Source organism: Conger conger, chromosome 18 (assembly GCF_963514075.1).
Source record: "Conger conger chromosome 18, fConCon1.1, whole genome shotgun sequence".
NCBI lineage: Eukaryota > Metazoa > Chordata > Actinopteri > Anguilliformes > Congridae > Conger > Conger conger.
This window is the reverse complement of record NC_083777.1, coordinates 25526736-25544817: the sequence shown is the minus strand read 5'-3', so window position 1 is coordinate 25544817 and position 18082 is coordinate 25526736. Positions and strand designations below refer to the sequence as shown.

Here is an 18082-nt window from a genome sequence, read left to right as displayed (position 1 = left end):
TGGGATAGTAAAACGGTCCTTAAATAGTTTTAGTTGCAATTTACGCGCTATGTGTACCGTACTAAAAGATTTAATCAGGAAATAGTTAAGCATTAACATGAATGGCAACAATGCTAGGTATGATAAGACTGGCTGATATGCATTATGTAAGATTGTAGGAGAGTGTAGGTTCTGGAGTCCATAATCTCCTCAAACTTACATGGATCTAAAGAATACAGCGCAAAGACTTGTTGTGAAACATTATCATTATAAACGAGCTTTAGCATGATGCTCGAGTGATAAATCTTCATTCAATAACTGAGCTGGAAGGAAACCTGTTGCTTCCCATATCACCGGGCATGGCCAGAGTCTGCCTGATGAGCTTATGGGGGCTTTGTGTCCAGGTGGGCTGTAAAGCAAAAGAATAACCCTGTTTCAGCTTGCGTAGATAAAATTGGAAAATTGACTCCCTGTAGGTGGCAATAATTATTAACTTATCTTGGCTAATGTCAAAGAGTCCCTAATTGATCTTAATCGCTGTTAATTACTGCCAGGCTAGGTTGGAGGTTTCCATGGTGACGTAGGGATAAGTGGCATGTGAATTTGGAATCGGACCTGTGGCTTAGACATGGGAGTCCCCTTCAAGGATTTGGGCAGGGATCTGACTGCCCACAAGGATCATGCTATAGCGATACGAACACACACTGAACACACACACACACACACACACACACACACTCTCCTCTCCCTTATCAGCAGGCTCTCCCAGTCAAGAACACAGACATCACAGCTGTGCAAACCTAGCGACTGGAGCGGATTGTTGCCGGGGTAACCGCAGAGAGCAGGGTTCCTGGGAGCGCCCAGTGTTCCCGTTCGTATGGCTACCCGTGACTCAGACCCACATACAGTACGCGGACAACAGCTTCTTGTATTTACAGTATATTCTTAAGTTTATCGCCGGGTGAAGCAGATGCACTGCTTTAAACTGTTTTAAAGGGTATTATTAACGTTACTTATCTGAGATTACATTTCGTGAAAAATACAAATAAAGTTACATCAGTCAAGGAAATGAGGCTGTATCTGAACTGTTTTCATTCAAAATCTGGCAGAGCCACTCAGGGCGAATCTAACTCATTCAGAAAAAAAAAAGAAAAAGGAAGATAAACCGTTCTGAGAAACCAGAGACAACAGTGCCATCAAGTGGTCAGTCTGGTGTACTGCATGTCAGGCAAACAGCACACTCTGGGCACGAGCTGCTCAGCCCTTCATTACACATTCACCCTACAGCAAAAATGCAATTTTAGATCCATTTGCAAAGCACTAATTTGCATGGTCACATGTTCCTTCCAGAAAAGTATTTTCTAGCCATAGACTCTTCAAAAAAAAATATATATCCTAACATATACTGTACATTGGAAGGGCAACACAGCATCTTGACAGATTGTAATGTTGGTGGGGTTAGAATGCGTCAGATATAGATGTTGTTTTAATGTGACGTCATCACAACGTGCCTGTTATTGCAGAGCCATGTCAATCAAACTCATTTGCATTTGCATTTTGAATTTGCTTTGAATGGCGGGAATAGGGGACGGGTTGTGGGAATTCTCAAGGCAGCCGTGTAGTCGGCATCTGACTCCAGCCAAGGCGGCCTCCTGCACAGGATCACCATGACGACCGAAACAAGGCCACTGCAAAAGCAATCTGGATCGAGTGAAAATAAACCCACTCGTTTCCCGGCCACTTCAGCGTGTGGCAATCAGAAAGGGGATCCTCAACGTGCCGAGATAAATTGTGCACTGGCTTTTAAGTTACACAAACCGTTTATTTTTCCAATGCGGGTTTTCCAGCTGAGATGAAGAACGTCGCTACACACATGCGCACACATATACACACACACACACCGTTTCTAAGCAGCTTACCGGCCTTGGAACAGGAGTGGCCCTGACGCTGGCACCGGCCCTGATTCCGGTTGTGACCTTTCTGTTCAGCTGGTGTATTAATAACAGACTGGATCACGCAGCAGTCAAATAACCCACCCAAAAACCGCGGAATCCCCAGCCTATTTATGTCTCATTGTTCAGTTGAGAAAACAGAAAAACAATGAGTTAAACTGCAACCTCATTCAAGTAATAGGCCTAATGTAGTGAAAATGCACTAGCCTACTAGATCCAGACCCAATAATCCTTTTTACTGTAAAATATTATTTTCGCTAAGAAGAATTTTGTTCATGAAATATTCTAATTCACACAGGATTACGCTGCACGCCGTGTTTTTCTGCCAAACCTCAGGTTAGGTGAGGCTATATCGCCATCTGCAGACAGGATGGAACAGCACAGACGCAGCTAAAAATGGCCAGTGCCCGGTTGCATAAATCACCTTCAGTGTTAGCCTTAACTCTGACACTTAAGGGAGTTTGTGGCATTTCGCTCAAGTGACATAAAGGGTTTGTTCTGCAAATTTAAGGGAAACATTAAGGGGAAATTAAGGTGTTTTAAGTGACCCTCTGTGTCAATTTCTTTTTTTGAACCTCATTCATTATGTTGTAAGGATGGCTAATTAGTACAGTGTAATTAGCTTGCTGTCATCACAGCATAAATGCTTGCCACATTTGACTATACCACATTTTCTACTATTGCGAGTGAAAAGGTGTGCTTCATGTACTTGGCTACCCCATGTTGTATAATAAATACCGGGTACACCTGATGATGAACATAAATTGAAAAAGGTTTGGAATCAGTGTAAAACTGCTTAATAAACATCAGTGTAAGTTTCCTCTAGTCACCTAGACATTTTTGAATATGTTCATTTAAAGCCAGGTGCCACAGGTGAATTTGGAGTTTCGGGTTTTACATGTTGAGATATTCTGATATTTCTATTTCCACTGTAGTTTCACACAAAAAAACAATGATGATCATATATAGTTATTATCTACCAAAAGCGCAAAAGTATCTTTGACAACCATTTTCTCAAAATGACATGAACTATATGCTGGACAGTTTGTCTCAACTTTAAAATTAGATACAACATATGCATTTTTTTTTTGTGTAAAAAAAATAAAATAATAATTTGTTTGCTCTGTAGATGAGCAACTATTCAGTTATCACATTAAAATAACACAGCTACTGAGTCTAGAAAGTGCATATTTAATGATTATCTTATCAAAATAACAATAAAATGTATTTTTTAATCTTTTTTCACCAGAGCCACCTCAACTAAAGCAATCTGTCACAACAACTGTTGTGAGTTACTTTGACAAAGTACACACTGTTTGATTGCGGTCTTGGTGTACAGCACTCCGACAGCGTTAGCCGAGTATTTTATGTGGTATGCTTCAAACTCATCATTAAAATGTATGCTCCAGGTGAGGCTCGAACTCACAACCTCGGCATTGCTCTGCTTTGTACTGCTGTATAAGTACCGCGCGCTAACCGATTGCGCCACTGGAGCTCCAGCGTTGTTAGCCCACAACACAGTTGATAGCTGTTAGATACCAGCCGTCCTCTTCATCCACATTTGCTGGTTAATTAATTGTCTATCGCGAATGTTTAATGTTTTAAAATATTGGACACATTATAGACACATTGTACAGCACGGTCCCATGACAGCGTACCGGAGATCTTAGTATATTAACGTTAGCTAACTCTAAATGTAAACATTACCGCGCATTCTGCTTTCAACCGGTAGCTAGCACTACTAGCAAGCCACTGTTAGATTAATCTGCGTTGAAGTCCAATTCACTTGTTTATTGCTAACTACAATAGGTAGGCGCTACTCTAGCTGCATTCGGTGGCAATAACCAGGAAACCTACTGGTGGATAAAATTATCTTATCTAAGTTAGCTAGCTAACGTAGGTAATTAGTTTGTGTTGGTTCCTCGTATGTCATGGATGAAAGCATGGTCCCTTTAGCTAGCTCGAATAGCTAACATTAACTTGCTAGCCTCCACCACAGTCAGTCACGATTGCACTGATTTAGCTGGTCAGCTAGATTAACGTTCGGCTAACTAAACAAAAATCCTATAATTAAGTTGGCTCACATTGTCTAAAAGTATTTTAACAATATTAAGTTAACGTTAGACTAACTAGCTAACTACAGCAAACTAACGTTAGTCGACCGAAGCTGTATTCACCTACCGCTAGCTAGCCATAGCTAATGTCGATATTTTTTTCCCTACAGTCTATGGTCGATATACAGCCTGCTGCTGCCTAGTTCTAAGAATGTCCGACCTGAAAAGTCGTGCTTGGATGTCCACTAGCTGGAGAAGTCAAGTAAAGACAGCTAGCTATAGTTAGCTAGGCTAGCTTACAACTGTTTCGACCACAGAACTGGATGAGAATGTTTAGCTAAACTAAGTTGGCTAGGCTAGCTACACAAGTAGCGTGCATTAAACTTAACTTCTCTCTTCATGTCCGTACCGGTCCGTACACATCTTGCATGCGGACTGACTTGAACCTGTAGTTAGCTAGATAAGATAGAATATTATCAGTAGTAAGCAAGTAGCTAGCCTCCGGGACAGTTTCTAGTTCACTCACTCAGTTACTTTAACTGATGGTGAATGATTTGCAATGCTTGCCTAAACGTAGTTATATGAGTATTATCATCATATTCGGCATCATGAAAGCTAAGCTTATCTACGAAATTTAAGGTCAGCTCTGATATAAGGCTGTCAGGGTCAGCATGTGAGGGGTGAGAATGACACAAATATAATTATAGAATAAAATGACTCAATTAAATTATATAAGAAATTATTTTATAAATGAACACCAAATTAAATCAAATGTTAATTTAATAATAACAGAGGCATCAAATTAAATAATTCATGTTTTATTGTATCGTCTTGAGATTTAATTAAAGTGGCCCGAGGCCTACTTTTAATTTGACGCCTTGCAATCCTTTTTATAAATGGAATGCAGCGCAAGTCCATTCGCTATCACATATCAACTGTAGGAGACTTTAACTGTTTTTTTCTGACATGCACAATGTGTTAATCAAGAACTATCGCCCATTGACGAACAGGAGCCTACATCCAAGTATTCTGGTTAGTTAACTTGTAAGAACAACAATTAGCAATCCTTCACGGTACAGAATGATGACTGAACTGTCTCTCACTCGTGTCCCACTTAAAAAAAATGTTTACCAAGTCAACCATTTCTATTTCTTGACGGTTCTTTTAACTCACTATTAATAAAACAATCAGTAATTTGTCTAGTTAAGATTTGTCCAACAAATTTGTGGTATTGAGGTGGTTTGTTCTTTTTGGATTCATTGTACCTTCATTATTACTACTGTGACAGCTTTAAATCATCTGAAATCAAAATGGTGGACTTTTGGCCCAATTAATTGGCTAATATATCGGCAACCAATTGACATTTTTACAAAGACATCTCTTGGGAATACTTTTTCATCTGCTATCAAAGTTGTGTGTTATTCTCCTTTTTAAACAAGCAAACAAATACAATGAATATATATATTTCAAATTGCAATACATTGAATGAATAAACATGGTTCTGACTTTACATCTATTTCTTCCTAGCACAGATTTATGTATGTACAATTGAATTGCTTGTGAACACATCTATTGTACGATCACAATTACGGATTCATCGTCTGCTCTCTTGATCTTGTAGTTGCAGCAAGCAAATTGGTCCGCGGGAGTAGACAGACTCATAAACTCAATCAATTTCAAGGTGATTTGATAAAAGGAGAATAATCAGTGCCAGGATTAATAGGATCCGGTCTATAGCTGTCATTAATCTGCAGAGCACCACCAAGCATTTTCTCACAAATGTACATTTTACAATATAAAGATGCTTTGGCTTAGCACCCCCTTAGCACTTCCAAGAAAACATTCCTGGTAATCCCACTGAGAATTATGTTTTTATTTGATGGTTTTATTCTTTCGACACTGAATTGAATTCTGAGCTAAATTCATCAAAGTATTTCTATTTAATTAAATTGAATATTTCATTTTTCAATTCAGTATTTAATTTAATTGAGCTTTATTCAAGTCCGAAATTGTTTATTCATTTTTCGTGACTTTCACCCCTCATTGAGAGCTTGCGCAACAGAACCATGGCTGAAAAACCAGGTTCAAGGCCGTTGCAGTTTAGCAGCCGCGTTATGTCATCCAAGCGTGTCGCGCGGGTGGGTTTTAACCCTCCACATCTTTGTGGAGTTTGTTCTTCCACACTGAAATAGGCTCTTTTTAAAATTTCTAAAATAGTTCCATGTCTAATGTTCAAATGTATATGTCTTGGGAAGATTGCAAGTGTGGATACGCCCAAAATGACCTGACTTCACCCTACTGTAATGGTCACCTGACCGCCGACTGAAAATTATCCTTGACTAATTGGTCAAATTGCATGAAATGTTAACATTTTCCAGAAATTGTACACCGTATCTGAAAAATGAATTGTATAAATAAATAGAAAGCATCCTCGCATACTGCCCTTTGTTCAGGCGCTAGACGTTCTGAAACGCATTTGCTGCAATCTCATATATTGCCACTAGGAGTCAGGATTTGACCGGATTTATTGCCTTAATCCTCATTAGTACTGTAGCTCCCAAAAAATTCCAACAGAAGACCATGTTTATTTGCTGCCCACAGTTTATTTCCTTTTCACTTACATTTATTTATTTATTTTTAATATTGACAAAACAAAACATACAATGGTGTTACCTGGTAAGATCCGCACAGCCGTTGGGCCCTTGAGCAAGACCCTTAACCCTGCATTGCTCCAGGGGAGGATTGTCTCCTGCTTAGTGTAATCAACTGTAAGTAGCTTTGGATAAAAGCGTCAGCCAAATGATATGTAATGTAATGTAATGTGACCTGAAATTGATTACTGTTAACAATTGAAAAGATGTTGCGATTGGTTGAAGAGATTTGGTTTTGCATGAAATGGGTACTGACCATTGCTGAATGGTAGCTGAATGTTTGACATCTACTTCATGTTCTTAGGGTGTGTGTATGGTGTATACCCATGCAACGATTTACTCCACATCAGGAACCATCAGAACACTGTACTTGTTTTCCTGTAGCCACATCTGACTTTAAAATGAATATAAAATGGCTGTTGAAAACATGGATAACAACAATAGATCTTTAAAAGCAGTTTGTACCCAGACCGTATAATGATGTCTTCGCGGTTAAATATGTCGTACCTAGGCTGCATTTGTAAATTATTGTTGCCAGGGTTTGTTTATTTATTTTTTGCCTTTGCATGCTTTCAGAGACTATCGTTTTTTCGACAGTGATATATATTCATATTACGCACGTGTACAGCATCCAATAGCAAGACAGGAATGAAGCGGAATAGTACAAGCCAAAGTTATTACCAAGAAAGACTATGTAAACGAAAACGAAAGCTATGAATACAGATTTTAAAACTGGAGTAACAAATAAGCAATGAGAAACCCCCCCCCCCCCCCCCCGAAAATGATCTAATGATACTGTGGTCTAATAAATGACCACTCTGCATTCGTCCGTGACGCAATCTAACTACATTTTCCAGGTTGTATATAAAACAGCAATTCGGCCTTTCACCTATAATCGCACTGTCCCGTTGGACTCCGCCCCGGTTTTGCAACTTTCTGTTCTTCTTTTGGACTTTAAAATAGGCCTTCTCGTTGTTACCAGGAGAACGGTTATTCGGTCGGGAGACGTAAGCCTCCATAGGTATTAAAATAATAATAATAATTTAATTTACTACAATAATGGATGCGCCACTTCTGGTGAATGTCGACAAATGGATTGCTGAACACGAAAGTTCTTTCCTTCCACCTGTATGCAACAAGCTGATGTAAGTAGGATTTCAGAAGTCGGTTTCTTCTCGCGATTATGCTATATACACATGCGTATAGGTTCGCGCAGGCAGACCACTTCTACCGTTAAGGAAATCCCGTATCTTTATCTGAACGCAGTCCTTGTAAAGGGTCTGTACGTATGTAGCCTGTGGTACCCAACTTCCTCACTTCACTCTAGGTCATTATGTGTTATTTCCATGATCATGTTATCCAATCCAGTTAACTTACATTATATATGTTTGTTTGTTTGTTTATTTATTTATTTATTTATTTATTTATTTATTTATTTATTTATTTATTTGTGTCGTTTCAATGTACAGTTTCAGCTGTGTTATTTCTGAGCGTGCTTCAGAGTTACAGCCAAGCTGTTATTGCGGCAAATGTCAGTTCTGCTGTTGCATTGACTACACGAATTTAGATTATAATTTTTTCTCGCCTTGCCTTCAGGCATTTTCGCCAGTTGAACATCATGTTTGTAGGAGGCCCAAACACCAGGAAGGACTATCACATTGAGGAAGGGGAAGAGGTGAGAACTATAATGTGCTGGGCAGTTGCTCCAGCTGTTCTTCCCGAAAGCAGGGACAGTTTTTGGTAGCATTGGAACTTGATTTCAAAGTTACTGCAACCCCCCGTCCCCACACACACACACACACAACCACACCACGCCGTGCACACACACAACACAACCACACCACACTGGACGCACGCACACACACACACACACACCATACCACACACACACACACACAAAGCTGCTGATCAACCATATCTTTTTATTTGCATTGGCTATAGGCATTTTGCAAAACTTACCTAGCAAGCCTGGCACATATGGCATTATTTTAGATAAACGCGAAATACCTACTTTTTTGAGAGAGAACTAAACGTGGCATGGAACAGACTCATGTCTCAGCCACGGTTGGAGAGCTTCAGACCTGGGCAGGGCAAAGTCAAAAAGAGGCCCTCTGTACGTAGTGTTCTGCTTTTTTTTTTTTTTAAACAGGAGTGGGTGGAAGATTCTGGGAAAAATTCTGCCCACTAACATAAGCTCACAGGCTGAAAAAGAAGTGTGCACAGAATAAAAATGGCCAAAGAGTAACTGCCAGGAGAACATTAACATGTAAATCTGCAATCATTTGTCCGTATTGATCATAGCAATATCGTTTGTATTCCTCACTCAGCAACAATCCACGGAATGTGTGTTGACGATCCCTCTCCATATCCTTGTCACATTTGCCTTGACTGAGCGTCCTCTGCGAACGGAATAGAATGTTCAGTTTGAAACCGTTCGACAGTAACTGTCACTGGGGGGGGCTCTCTGGTGCTGGCAGTGTCAGATCGCTCTCTGCCTCTCGCAGCACACCGAGAGGTTTGCTTGACTGTGAGCGACCGGAGTGTGCAGACCTGATCCTCAGGTTCCCAGATGTCATGGCAACTAGACTACGGAGAGTGTCGCGCCTCTCACAGTCCCGGCAGCAACAACGTTTTTTTGGGAGTTCTTGTAACATCGGCAGTAACATTATATGAACCTTATCGTAGGCTTCCTGAAGATGTTATTTTGTCGGCAACCGGGGAACGTTCTGTGCAACGTTCTAAAAACGTGGAGTAAAACATTCTTGCATCACATGTTTCCAGAAAGTTCTATGAACATTTTTTTTGTTGTGATGTTTCACTGGAACCTTCTTAGGAACCTATAGATAACCTTACAGAATGTTCTCAGAATGTTCCTGTAGGGCATTTTACATATGTGTGCCTCTCTGCAGACCCCCAAAAGGAAACAGACTGTGTTGACCATGTCATCAAGCCTTGATGAAAAGACAGTGCTCATCAATACAAGACTATTGCTCCCATCATTGTGCTGCCTCTACGCAATTCTGCCACCTCAGTGGTATGCTCCCAGAACTGATGAGTTGAAATAGCACTGTATAAACCATGGGTTTTCCACATACAGTATTTGGTGTCTTTAGATAGCTAATGATGTGGGAAATAGTTTGGTATCATTGGTGGTGTAGTACACTGGTTGCTGAATAAAGATCCTGTAGGAATGAACCACAGGTAATGCAAGTTACCTTTGAGTCAGCGGCGTCCAGTTGTGCTACAAGGGTTAACCAGATTTGTTAGACATTTCAGAGATAACATCAGCAGGGCCATTGTTGTTACCATCTTGTGACTCTTTATTTGATGATTTGTTGTTTTTCCTGTAAACTCTGGGTATATAGAGGGAAACGTGGAATAGTTTGAGGAGACTGGCTAATACGATCTCCTGCGCACCATTTGCAAATAGCCATTCACATTGTCATTCTATTTCTGCAATGCACATTGTTGAATAAATTGTATTCATTTGAACCTGCATCATCTCGACTCGCACCACTATACACTTAGCAGTTTAGAGTCCTAACAGACATAGACAACCTAGGATACCTGCACCCATAGTCACTTGCCTATACACCAGTGCCGTCACAAGATACATACTAAGTGTATCATTGTAGGCTATACATGCCACATGCACGTCCACGTCTATACAAATAGATGGCGACCATACAGAGCCACACTGTTGGCGGACATTTGCAGTTCCTTTTGTTGAACTGTTAGAACGGAGGAGCAGTTGAACTTATTATTTGGAGTCAGATAAACGAGAACAAAATAAAATGAACCCTGTTCCAGTAGCATTGGTCAGACTACACGTGTTTCCATCACCTCTCTGATACTTCCGCCTTTTGGTGTATTAGGGGGGTTTCTTACATTCCCTATTAGCTGGGCACACAGAACATTGCCACATGCATGTCACCCCAGGCAGTTTGACCATTTCTGCCTTACAGAGTGTTGACCTTTTGGTCAAAGCTAGTGGCTTGTTCGTCCAACCGACACAGTGACAGTTTGATAACTGTTGTTTGAACAAACGGCTGTCAAAAGTCACTGCAACGTTACTCCAGGATTCAATAAAAACCACCAAGTCATCTCAAAGGAAAAGCTACTGTTTTGTACCTGAATGGCTTTTCCCTCTGATGGATTTGTATTAAATGCATTGGTCAGTGTGTTAGCCTCAGTGAAAAAAGGAGATTGGATATGGTAGAGGTGGCTTGCTCACTGACACCTGTCTCTACTCTCCTGGTCCAGCTCTTCTACCAGGTTCGAGGGGACATGTGTCTGAAGGTGATTGAGAACGGCAAACACAAGGATGTAACCATCCGTGAGGGGGAGGTGAGTGTGGCAAGCAGATCCATTCAGGCTGAGGTAACCTTGGGCATTGTGAACTGGGCTGCGTTCAGTCACTCCTGCCTGTCTATGCAATGACAGACTCTGTATTCTGCACTCAGGAGCACCGGTCCTGCGTCTGTGCATTGTGGCTATATTGTAAGGAAGTGTGTGCGTGTTCTAAGTTGGTGAGTGCGTCAATCTATTAGCATGTGCAAAAGTGAGTGCCTCTGTGTGCATATACAGTGCATGAATAACTCTGTGTGTAAGCGTGTGTCTAAGATGGTGTATTTGGGCTCCTGTATATGTGTATAGGTATGTGTCTGTAGGTGTGTGCGGGCGAGGGTGAGTGTGTGTAGGTGTGCGCGGGTGAGAAGCAGGTGTGTAAGCAGGTGTGAGTGTGTTTGTGTTTAAGGCTTCTGGTCTTTGTGGTGTTAGGGAAATGTCCCTTTTTACATATCGCAGCTGAGCATCGTCTGATGAAACAGATCCACAGTGAAACAACGATATAGTTTAACTTTCGTATTTATTTGCAAAGAAATAACAGGAAGTGAGAGAGCTTACCGGCTCTCTGATTTGAATCAGACTTGGTAAGACTCTTATACACACTTTTCTACAAGGGCGGAGACAAAAACAAGGAAGACATGACAGGATTATTATTATTTAGTCTCCAGATAAACTCCGTGTTGCCCTTGCTGTAAGACCGGAATGTGCCAGCCACCCCCTCAAGAGAAGCAGAAACATTGATCTCACAGGCTGCCTGTCTGCTTGGGTGTGAGAGACAGAGAAAGACTCCTAGTAAACACTTAAATCAGAAAGTGGTCTAATTGTAATAAAGATTAAAAATGAAAGGCGTGTGTAAGCAGGTTCACACCTGGTCTTTGTGGGCACTCAGGAGTGTGTAAGCAGGTGTGAGTGTGTTGGTGTGCAAGGCCTCTGGTCTTTGTGGGCACTCAGGAGTGTGTAAGCAGGTGTGAGTGTGTTGGTGTGTAAGGTCTCTGGTTGTTTTTGGGCACTCAGATGTTCCTGCTCCCCGCCCGGATCCCCCACTCCCCCCAGAGGCAGGCCAACACGGTGGGGCTGGTGGTGGAGCGTCTGAGGCTTCCCTCTGAGACCGACTGTCTGAGGTGCACTCCTCTTCATCTCAGCCTCCATTTTATACTCTATGCTCTTTTTACCAAAGGCTCTTTAGACTGGATCAAAATGACTGCCATGAAGTGATTGCAACACAGCCCACAGCCTGAGGTCTCAACCCCCAGGGCAGGCTCGTCTGTTGCACGCAATCTCAGAGTCCCAAACAGAATTCGTGGAGCATGGATGATCATGCAAAAATGTGTACATCGCAACAGTTCTGTATATACTCGTGAAATAACAGCGAGTACAAGAATCTTGCTAAACATCTTTATGTATTTTTTTTAATCAATAACATGAATTGGACATGGAATGCTTATTTCAATTTAAGGGTCAAATCAACATCTGTGATGTTTCTTTTTTTTTTCCCCCAAAACATTTTTGAATTCAAACTGCCGATTCAGGATGACCGACTACGCCCAGTTTCAGCCAATTTGAGGATTTCCAGTGCAGGCAGATTTGATGGGCTTGATTTGCATCAGGCTTTAAGCTGTAGTTACCATGGTATTAAGTTGTAAATGGGCAACATTACAACCTGGGATAGGGCCAATACACAAGATACAAAAACTGCCGTAAAGCAGAGCAGAGCAGTGCAGTATGGGCCAGTGACGGCAGTCCAGTGTTGTGCTGTGATTTCAGGTATTATGTAGAAAACAGCATGGACGTCCTCTTCGAGCGGTGGTTCCACTGCCTAGACCTGGGAACACAGTTGGTGCCAGTCATCAAGGAGTAAGTTTCACCCCCCCCCCCCCCCCCCCACCCCCGCCCAGAGGGGACAGATCCCTGTTCCCAGGCCTTCAGGGTCCATCTGGAGGAGGCTACCCTGCTTCTGGAGTGCCATGCAGTTGCTTTCTGTTCACTCAAACCCCCGAGTACCGAGCTGAAGTAATTATCTGTCTTAATGGAACGCATTTGAGCATGTACCAGAGTAAGTGAATATGTTATTATGAATATTCCCAGCTGAAACTGTAGATAATTGCATAATCATGCCGGGCTGACTCCCACTCTCGAGAATGTGAAGACTGGTGATCATTAGCAGACAGGTGCTAACGACACGCTTTTCTGACATACAGGTTCTTCAGCTCTGAGCAGCACCGGACAGGAAAACCCAGCAAAGGTGACTTTCTGCTCTGTACCCCTCTCTGTGCTCCTCGCCTGTGATTCAATTCAATTCAATTCAATTTTATTTGTATAGCGCTTTTAACAAAGGGCCATTGTTGCAAAGCAGCTTTACAGAGAAACCGGGCCCCAAGAGTACGCCTAGGGCAACAGTGGCAAGAAAAACTCCCTGGAAGCAGGAAGAAACCTGACTCAGTAGGGGAACCCATCCGCTGGTTGACACCGGTTTGTAGAAACAATGGTTTTAAACAGAAAACCAGATTAAATAAAAGTACATAAATGTCCAATAACTTGAAGCACAGATGAGGTTGAGGGATGGCAGGAGCACCAATGGGTGGCACTGTCAGGCAAGGGGACAGGCTTGGTGCTACGGCTGAATCAGCAGTGGCAGGAGGGAGTTGTACGGCTGGTCTTGGGCTGGAGCTCCGGGTCTGGAGGGGGTGCGCAGGAAAAGTTGGGCTAGCGCTCCGGGCAGAACGTCTGATCTAAAGGCTTTTAGACAGGGAGGTCTGTGCAATATCACCCCCTGTTGGCTGCTGCACTGCCAGGTTCTGTGGTGCATTCCTGCCATATTGCATGGTGTTCTGCTATCGGAGGTCAATACAGTGATTCAGTGCTGTGGTCATGTGACAAAGCATTGTGTTGCGTGGTAAAGTAGCAAAGTTTGGCTCTCACAACATTCACAGAACGTTAGAGAAAATATTGCCAGCACACACATTTATCCAGGTTCTTGGATTATCTGGTTATCTTGGACTATCTTGCTTGCTATCTGTAGGTAACAGTGCAGAAATAGAATGTAATTCCGTTTGTTGTTCAAAAAATATGAGTAAATGATTTTACACGAAATGTGGATCATTCATGTTAATTTCTAGCAGAATCGTAAGGTTAAACAAATCTGCTTTTTCAGAACATTTTTGTAAGAACGTTCTTAAAATAATGTTGACCCATATCCTCCTTGATGTTTTTTCTGGTAATTTTTTGACAAATGGTAACACATTTCTTGGAGCACACCAAAATAATGCAAGATGGAGCGAAGAGAAGGAACGGCTAGCGAATTAACTGCTTGACCATTTATCAATCAGGTTGAAATGATCAGTTTACCAAGGTAACATTTCAGACTCCCCTATGTGAAACACACAACTGTTCTCTGAACAGAAATAGGCACGCACAATAAGATGACCGGGCCCTTCCTGTGTGCGGTTTATGGACTGAAACAGTATTGCCCTGTGTTGTCCACTGAAACAGTATTGCCCTGTGTCATCCACTGAAACAGTATTGCCCTGTTTTGTCCACTGAAACAGTATTGCCCTGTTTCGTCCACTGAAACAGTATTGCCCTGTGTCGTCCACTGACACAGTATTGCCCTGTGTTGTCCACTGAAACAGTATTGCCCTGTTTTGTCCACTGAAACAGTATTGCCCTGTGTCGTCCACTGAAACAGTATTGCCCTGTGTCGTCCACTGAAACAGTATTGCCCACTGAAACAGTATTGCCCTGTGTCGTCCACTGAAACAGTATTGCCCACTGAAACAGTATTGCCCTGTGTCGTCCACTGAAACAGTATTGCTCTGTATCGTCCACTGAAACAGTATTGCCCTGTATCGTCCACTGAAACAGTATTGGCCTGTATCGTCCACTGAAACAGTATTGCCCTGTGTCGTCCACTGAAACAGTATTGCCCTGTTTTGTCCACTGAAACAGTATTGCCCTGTTTCGTCCACTGAAACAGTATTGCCCTGTGTCGTCCACTGAAACAGTATTGCCCTGTGTTGTCCACTGAAACAGTATTGCCCTGTGTCGTCCACTGAAACAGTATTGCCCTGTGTCGTCCACTGACACAGTATTGCCCTGTGTTGTCCACTGAAACAGTATTGCCCTGTGTCGTCCACTGACACAGTATTGCCCTGTGTCATCCACAGATGAGCCCCTGAGAACACCTCCGTTTCAGCTCAACGGCATGCACGTGATGAAGCCCTTCGTCTTCAGCGACTGGGTGACCAAGCACCGCCCCGCGCTGGCTGAGGGACGGCCCCTCAGTGTGTTCGGTCCACAGTTCGAGACTGAGGTTAGGGGCCATCAGGGGCCATTGATTTACAGGGCTCTCAGCTTCCGGGGCCAATCAGAAACCAATGGGATTTTCCCTGCCAATAACCGGTCTAGACCTGTCCTCCTGGGGGGTCAATTCTGAGTCTGGGGTACGCCATTTTGATGACGGCCCTCGGGAGGGAGAAACTCTGCGCTGATTAATGTTCTGTAACCCAGACGGGGCTGTCCAGAGCCCAATAGATTAGTCTAGAGGCAGGGAGTGAGCTGACCTGTGCTTCACTGATGCTGTTATTCAGTCTCCCCTTTCCCCCTGTCTCAGATCGCACTCTACGGACCAGGGGTGACGGACAAGTCCAGGCATGACTCGGATATTTGGATATGGCAGCTGGTAGGTGACCGTGATGTACACTCTACGTTCACGTGAAATGGCTTCTCTGCTTTTGTGCCGTTTCTCCAGTGACGCCTGTTGTCTGATATGCTCTGTTTAATGCGAGGCTTTCTCGTTCACTCCGCCCCTTCTCTCGCCCTCTTGTCTGGTAGGAAGGGAGCTCCCAGGTGACGATGGACGCTCAGACGTTCTCTCTCTGCGCTGGAGACAGCGTGCTCATCCCTCAGCACAGCCAGTGAGTGGGCAAGCAGGGATGGAGGGAGGGAAGCAGTGAGTGAGTGAGCTAGAACAAGGGATGGAGGGAGGGAGGGAGGGATGGAGGAATGCAGCGAGTGAGTGGGCAAGCTGGGAGAGATAGAGGGAGGGAGGGATGGAGGGAGGGAAGCAGTGAGTGAGTGGGCTAGAACAAGGGATGGATGGAGGGAGGGAGGGAATGAGGGAGGGAGGGATGGAGGAATGCAGCGAGTGAGTGGGCAAGCTGGGAGAGATAGAGGGAGGGAGGGATGGAGGGAGGGAAGCAGTGAGTGAGTGGGCTAGAACAAGGGATGGAGGGAGGGAATGAGGGAGGGAGGGATGGAGGAATGGAGCGAGTGAATGGACAAGCAGGCAGAGATGGAGAGAGGGAGGGAGGGATGGAGGGAGGGATACAGAGAGTGAGTGGGCAAGCAAGGAGAGATGGAGAGAGAGGGAGGGGTGCAGCGATTGAGTCGGCAAGAACAAGGGATGGAGGGAGGGATGGAGGGAGAGAAACAGCGAGTGAGTGAGTGAGGAACGAGTCGTGTGAATGAAGGTATACCCAGTCAGAGCAGAGGGACGGGGAAAGATTGGAAGAAGGGGAACCAGGAGGAGATGTGGGGTAAACACAGGGAGAGAGTGGGCTGACAACTCAACGTGAAGGAGGTTCCATGTGTATTCATACGCATTCTGCAGAACTGACAGGCAATGGCCCCCAGGGCTTGGATCTGATGTGTGTGTGTGTGTGTGTGTGTGTGTGTGTGTGGCTCTCCCAGGTACCAGTGGGCAAGGAATGAAGACTGCATCGCTCTGTACGTCGTGCAGAACCCAGAGAGGAAGAGCGCCTATTTCTGACCCTGCCCCAAGTTCAGGCAGGAGCAGACGGAGGAGAGGAGAGTCACTTTAATTCAAGCTTGAAAACAAAAAAACACGCATATTAATGAATGTAATGCATATCTGGTATTTGCATAATTATTGTAACAATGCGATTGTTAATATTAATAATCGACTTTGATTATATTAATCACCTTAATTTTTCTAGGCATAGTTGTACAGTGCCTTGCAAATGGCCACTAATGATTTTTCTCTTCTTGTGAAGAAATCTCAGAATGTCTTTTTCAGGTCAATGCCCTTTCGTCAGTGTTATTTCAGTAGTTCTGGGGTGGGTGGCGGTGACCCCCCCCTCTATGACCTCCTGTGGGGGCTGGGGGAACAACCAGGGCAGGGGAGGGGAGATTTTGACTGGCGATGCTTGAACAAATAATGCAGGACAGAACCACAAAAGCATGTTTATTGTAAGGGCACAGATGCTGTAAGGGTTTAAAATCTCTTTGGTGACTGCCCATCGATTTGCATGGTGTTCCCAGTCTGAAACACAATTTCAATGTTATGTTATTAATAATGTTATGTCATCAAAATTATGAAATGCATTCAAATGTATTTTCCTAATGTAAAAATCGTTTTGTTGGCTAGCATCCTGGTGGTAGTTCTGGCTGAGAGGAAATGCCATCAATTCAATAAAGAAATACAGAGTAATGAGTTTGTGGTAATTTATTTTGTAGAAAGTATTTCATGGAAAAAAAAATTAATATACAAGGCTGTAGTCTAACATACCTCTCATGAAACATTTTAATCATCCAAAATCATGTTTGAAGTTCAAGTTCCAAGTTTAAGTTTGGAATATGGTGTTCAGCTTTCATTTGCTCTGATTTTCTATCCTACATCTGTCCAGTTTGCAGGCCCAATATTTCTACTGCATCAAGCCCACAGTGAAGGAAATGAGCCACTGTGTCCCTGTCATTTTTAATGTTAGACAGTGCAGACCGTAAGTATTTGGACAGTTGGCTCTATGCTCCGGTACATTAGAACAATGAAACAATGTGTGGTAAAAGTGGAGACTGCCCTCTTTCATTTGAAGGAATTCACATCCATATCTGGTGATGCATGGAAGAATCACATCCCTTTGACGTATTTATCATTTTTGCATTTTTCCCAAATCTGATTTATTTTCAAGATTTTCTACTGATATAAATTTATCATTATAAATGTCTTCAAAACATGTTTAATTTATTTCACCATGCATGTTGAATAAACATGATTGCTCACCTGTCTAAATGTATGAATTGCATGTTCATAATTTCTATTTTTTATTTTTACATTTTGGGTTTAAGATTAAAGTCTTCAGTA

At 42.9% G+C, this 18082-nt stretch overlaps 1 protein-coding gene and 1 non-coding gene across 3 annotated transcripts; one reads left to right on the top strand and one right to left on the bottom strand.

The window, feature by feature from the left end:
• Positions 1-3332: 3332 nt before the first annotated feature.
• Positions 3333-3426, bottom strand: trnai-uau (transfer RNA isoleucine (anticodon UAU)). The gene is made up of 2 exons: positions 3389-3426; positions 3333-3368 (listed from the first exon to the last, which is right to left on the bottom strand). It is a non-coding gene; the product is annotated as a tRNA-Ile (tRNA).
• Positions 3427-7523: 4097 nt separating this feature from the next.
• On the top strand, positions 7524-17431 carry haao (3-hydroxyanthranilate 3,4-dioxygenase). 2 transcript variants are annotated; one of them, XM_061228915.1, is made up of 10 exons: positions 7524-7781; positions 8233-8311; positions 10900-10983; positions 11998-12104; positions 12748-12837; positions 13182-13225; positions 15147-15292; positions 15593-15661; positions 15814-15896; positions 16672-17431. In XM_061228915.1, exons 1-10 carry the CDS (start codon positions 7696-7698, stop codon positions 16748-16750), a joined length of 867 nt encoding a protein of 288 aa, XP_061084899.1. In that variant the 5' UTR covers positions 7524-7695; the 3' UTR covers positions 16751-17431. The 2 variants fall into 2 exon arrangements, with proteins under 2 accessions (XP_061084899.1, XP_061084900.1); XM_061228916.1 differs by lacking the exon at positions 8233-8311.
• Positions 17432-18082: the final 651 nt, after the last annotated feature.

Bases quoted from the DNA above. Each gene is read 5' to 3' on its own strand.
- haao (XM_061228915.1), top strand. From the start codon at position 7,696: ATGGATGCGCCACTTCTGGTGAATGTCGACAAATGGATTGCTGAACAC. The intron at 12,105-12,747 runs GTGCACTCCTCT...CTGTGATTTCAG, and splicing joins TCTGAGACCGACTGTCTGAG to GTATTATGTAGAAAACAGCA. The intron at 13,226-15,146 runs GTGACTTTCTGC...TGTCATCCACAG, and splicing joins GACAGGAAAACCCAGCAAAG to ATGAGCCCCTGAGAACACCT.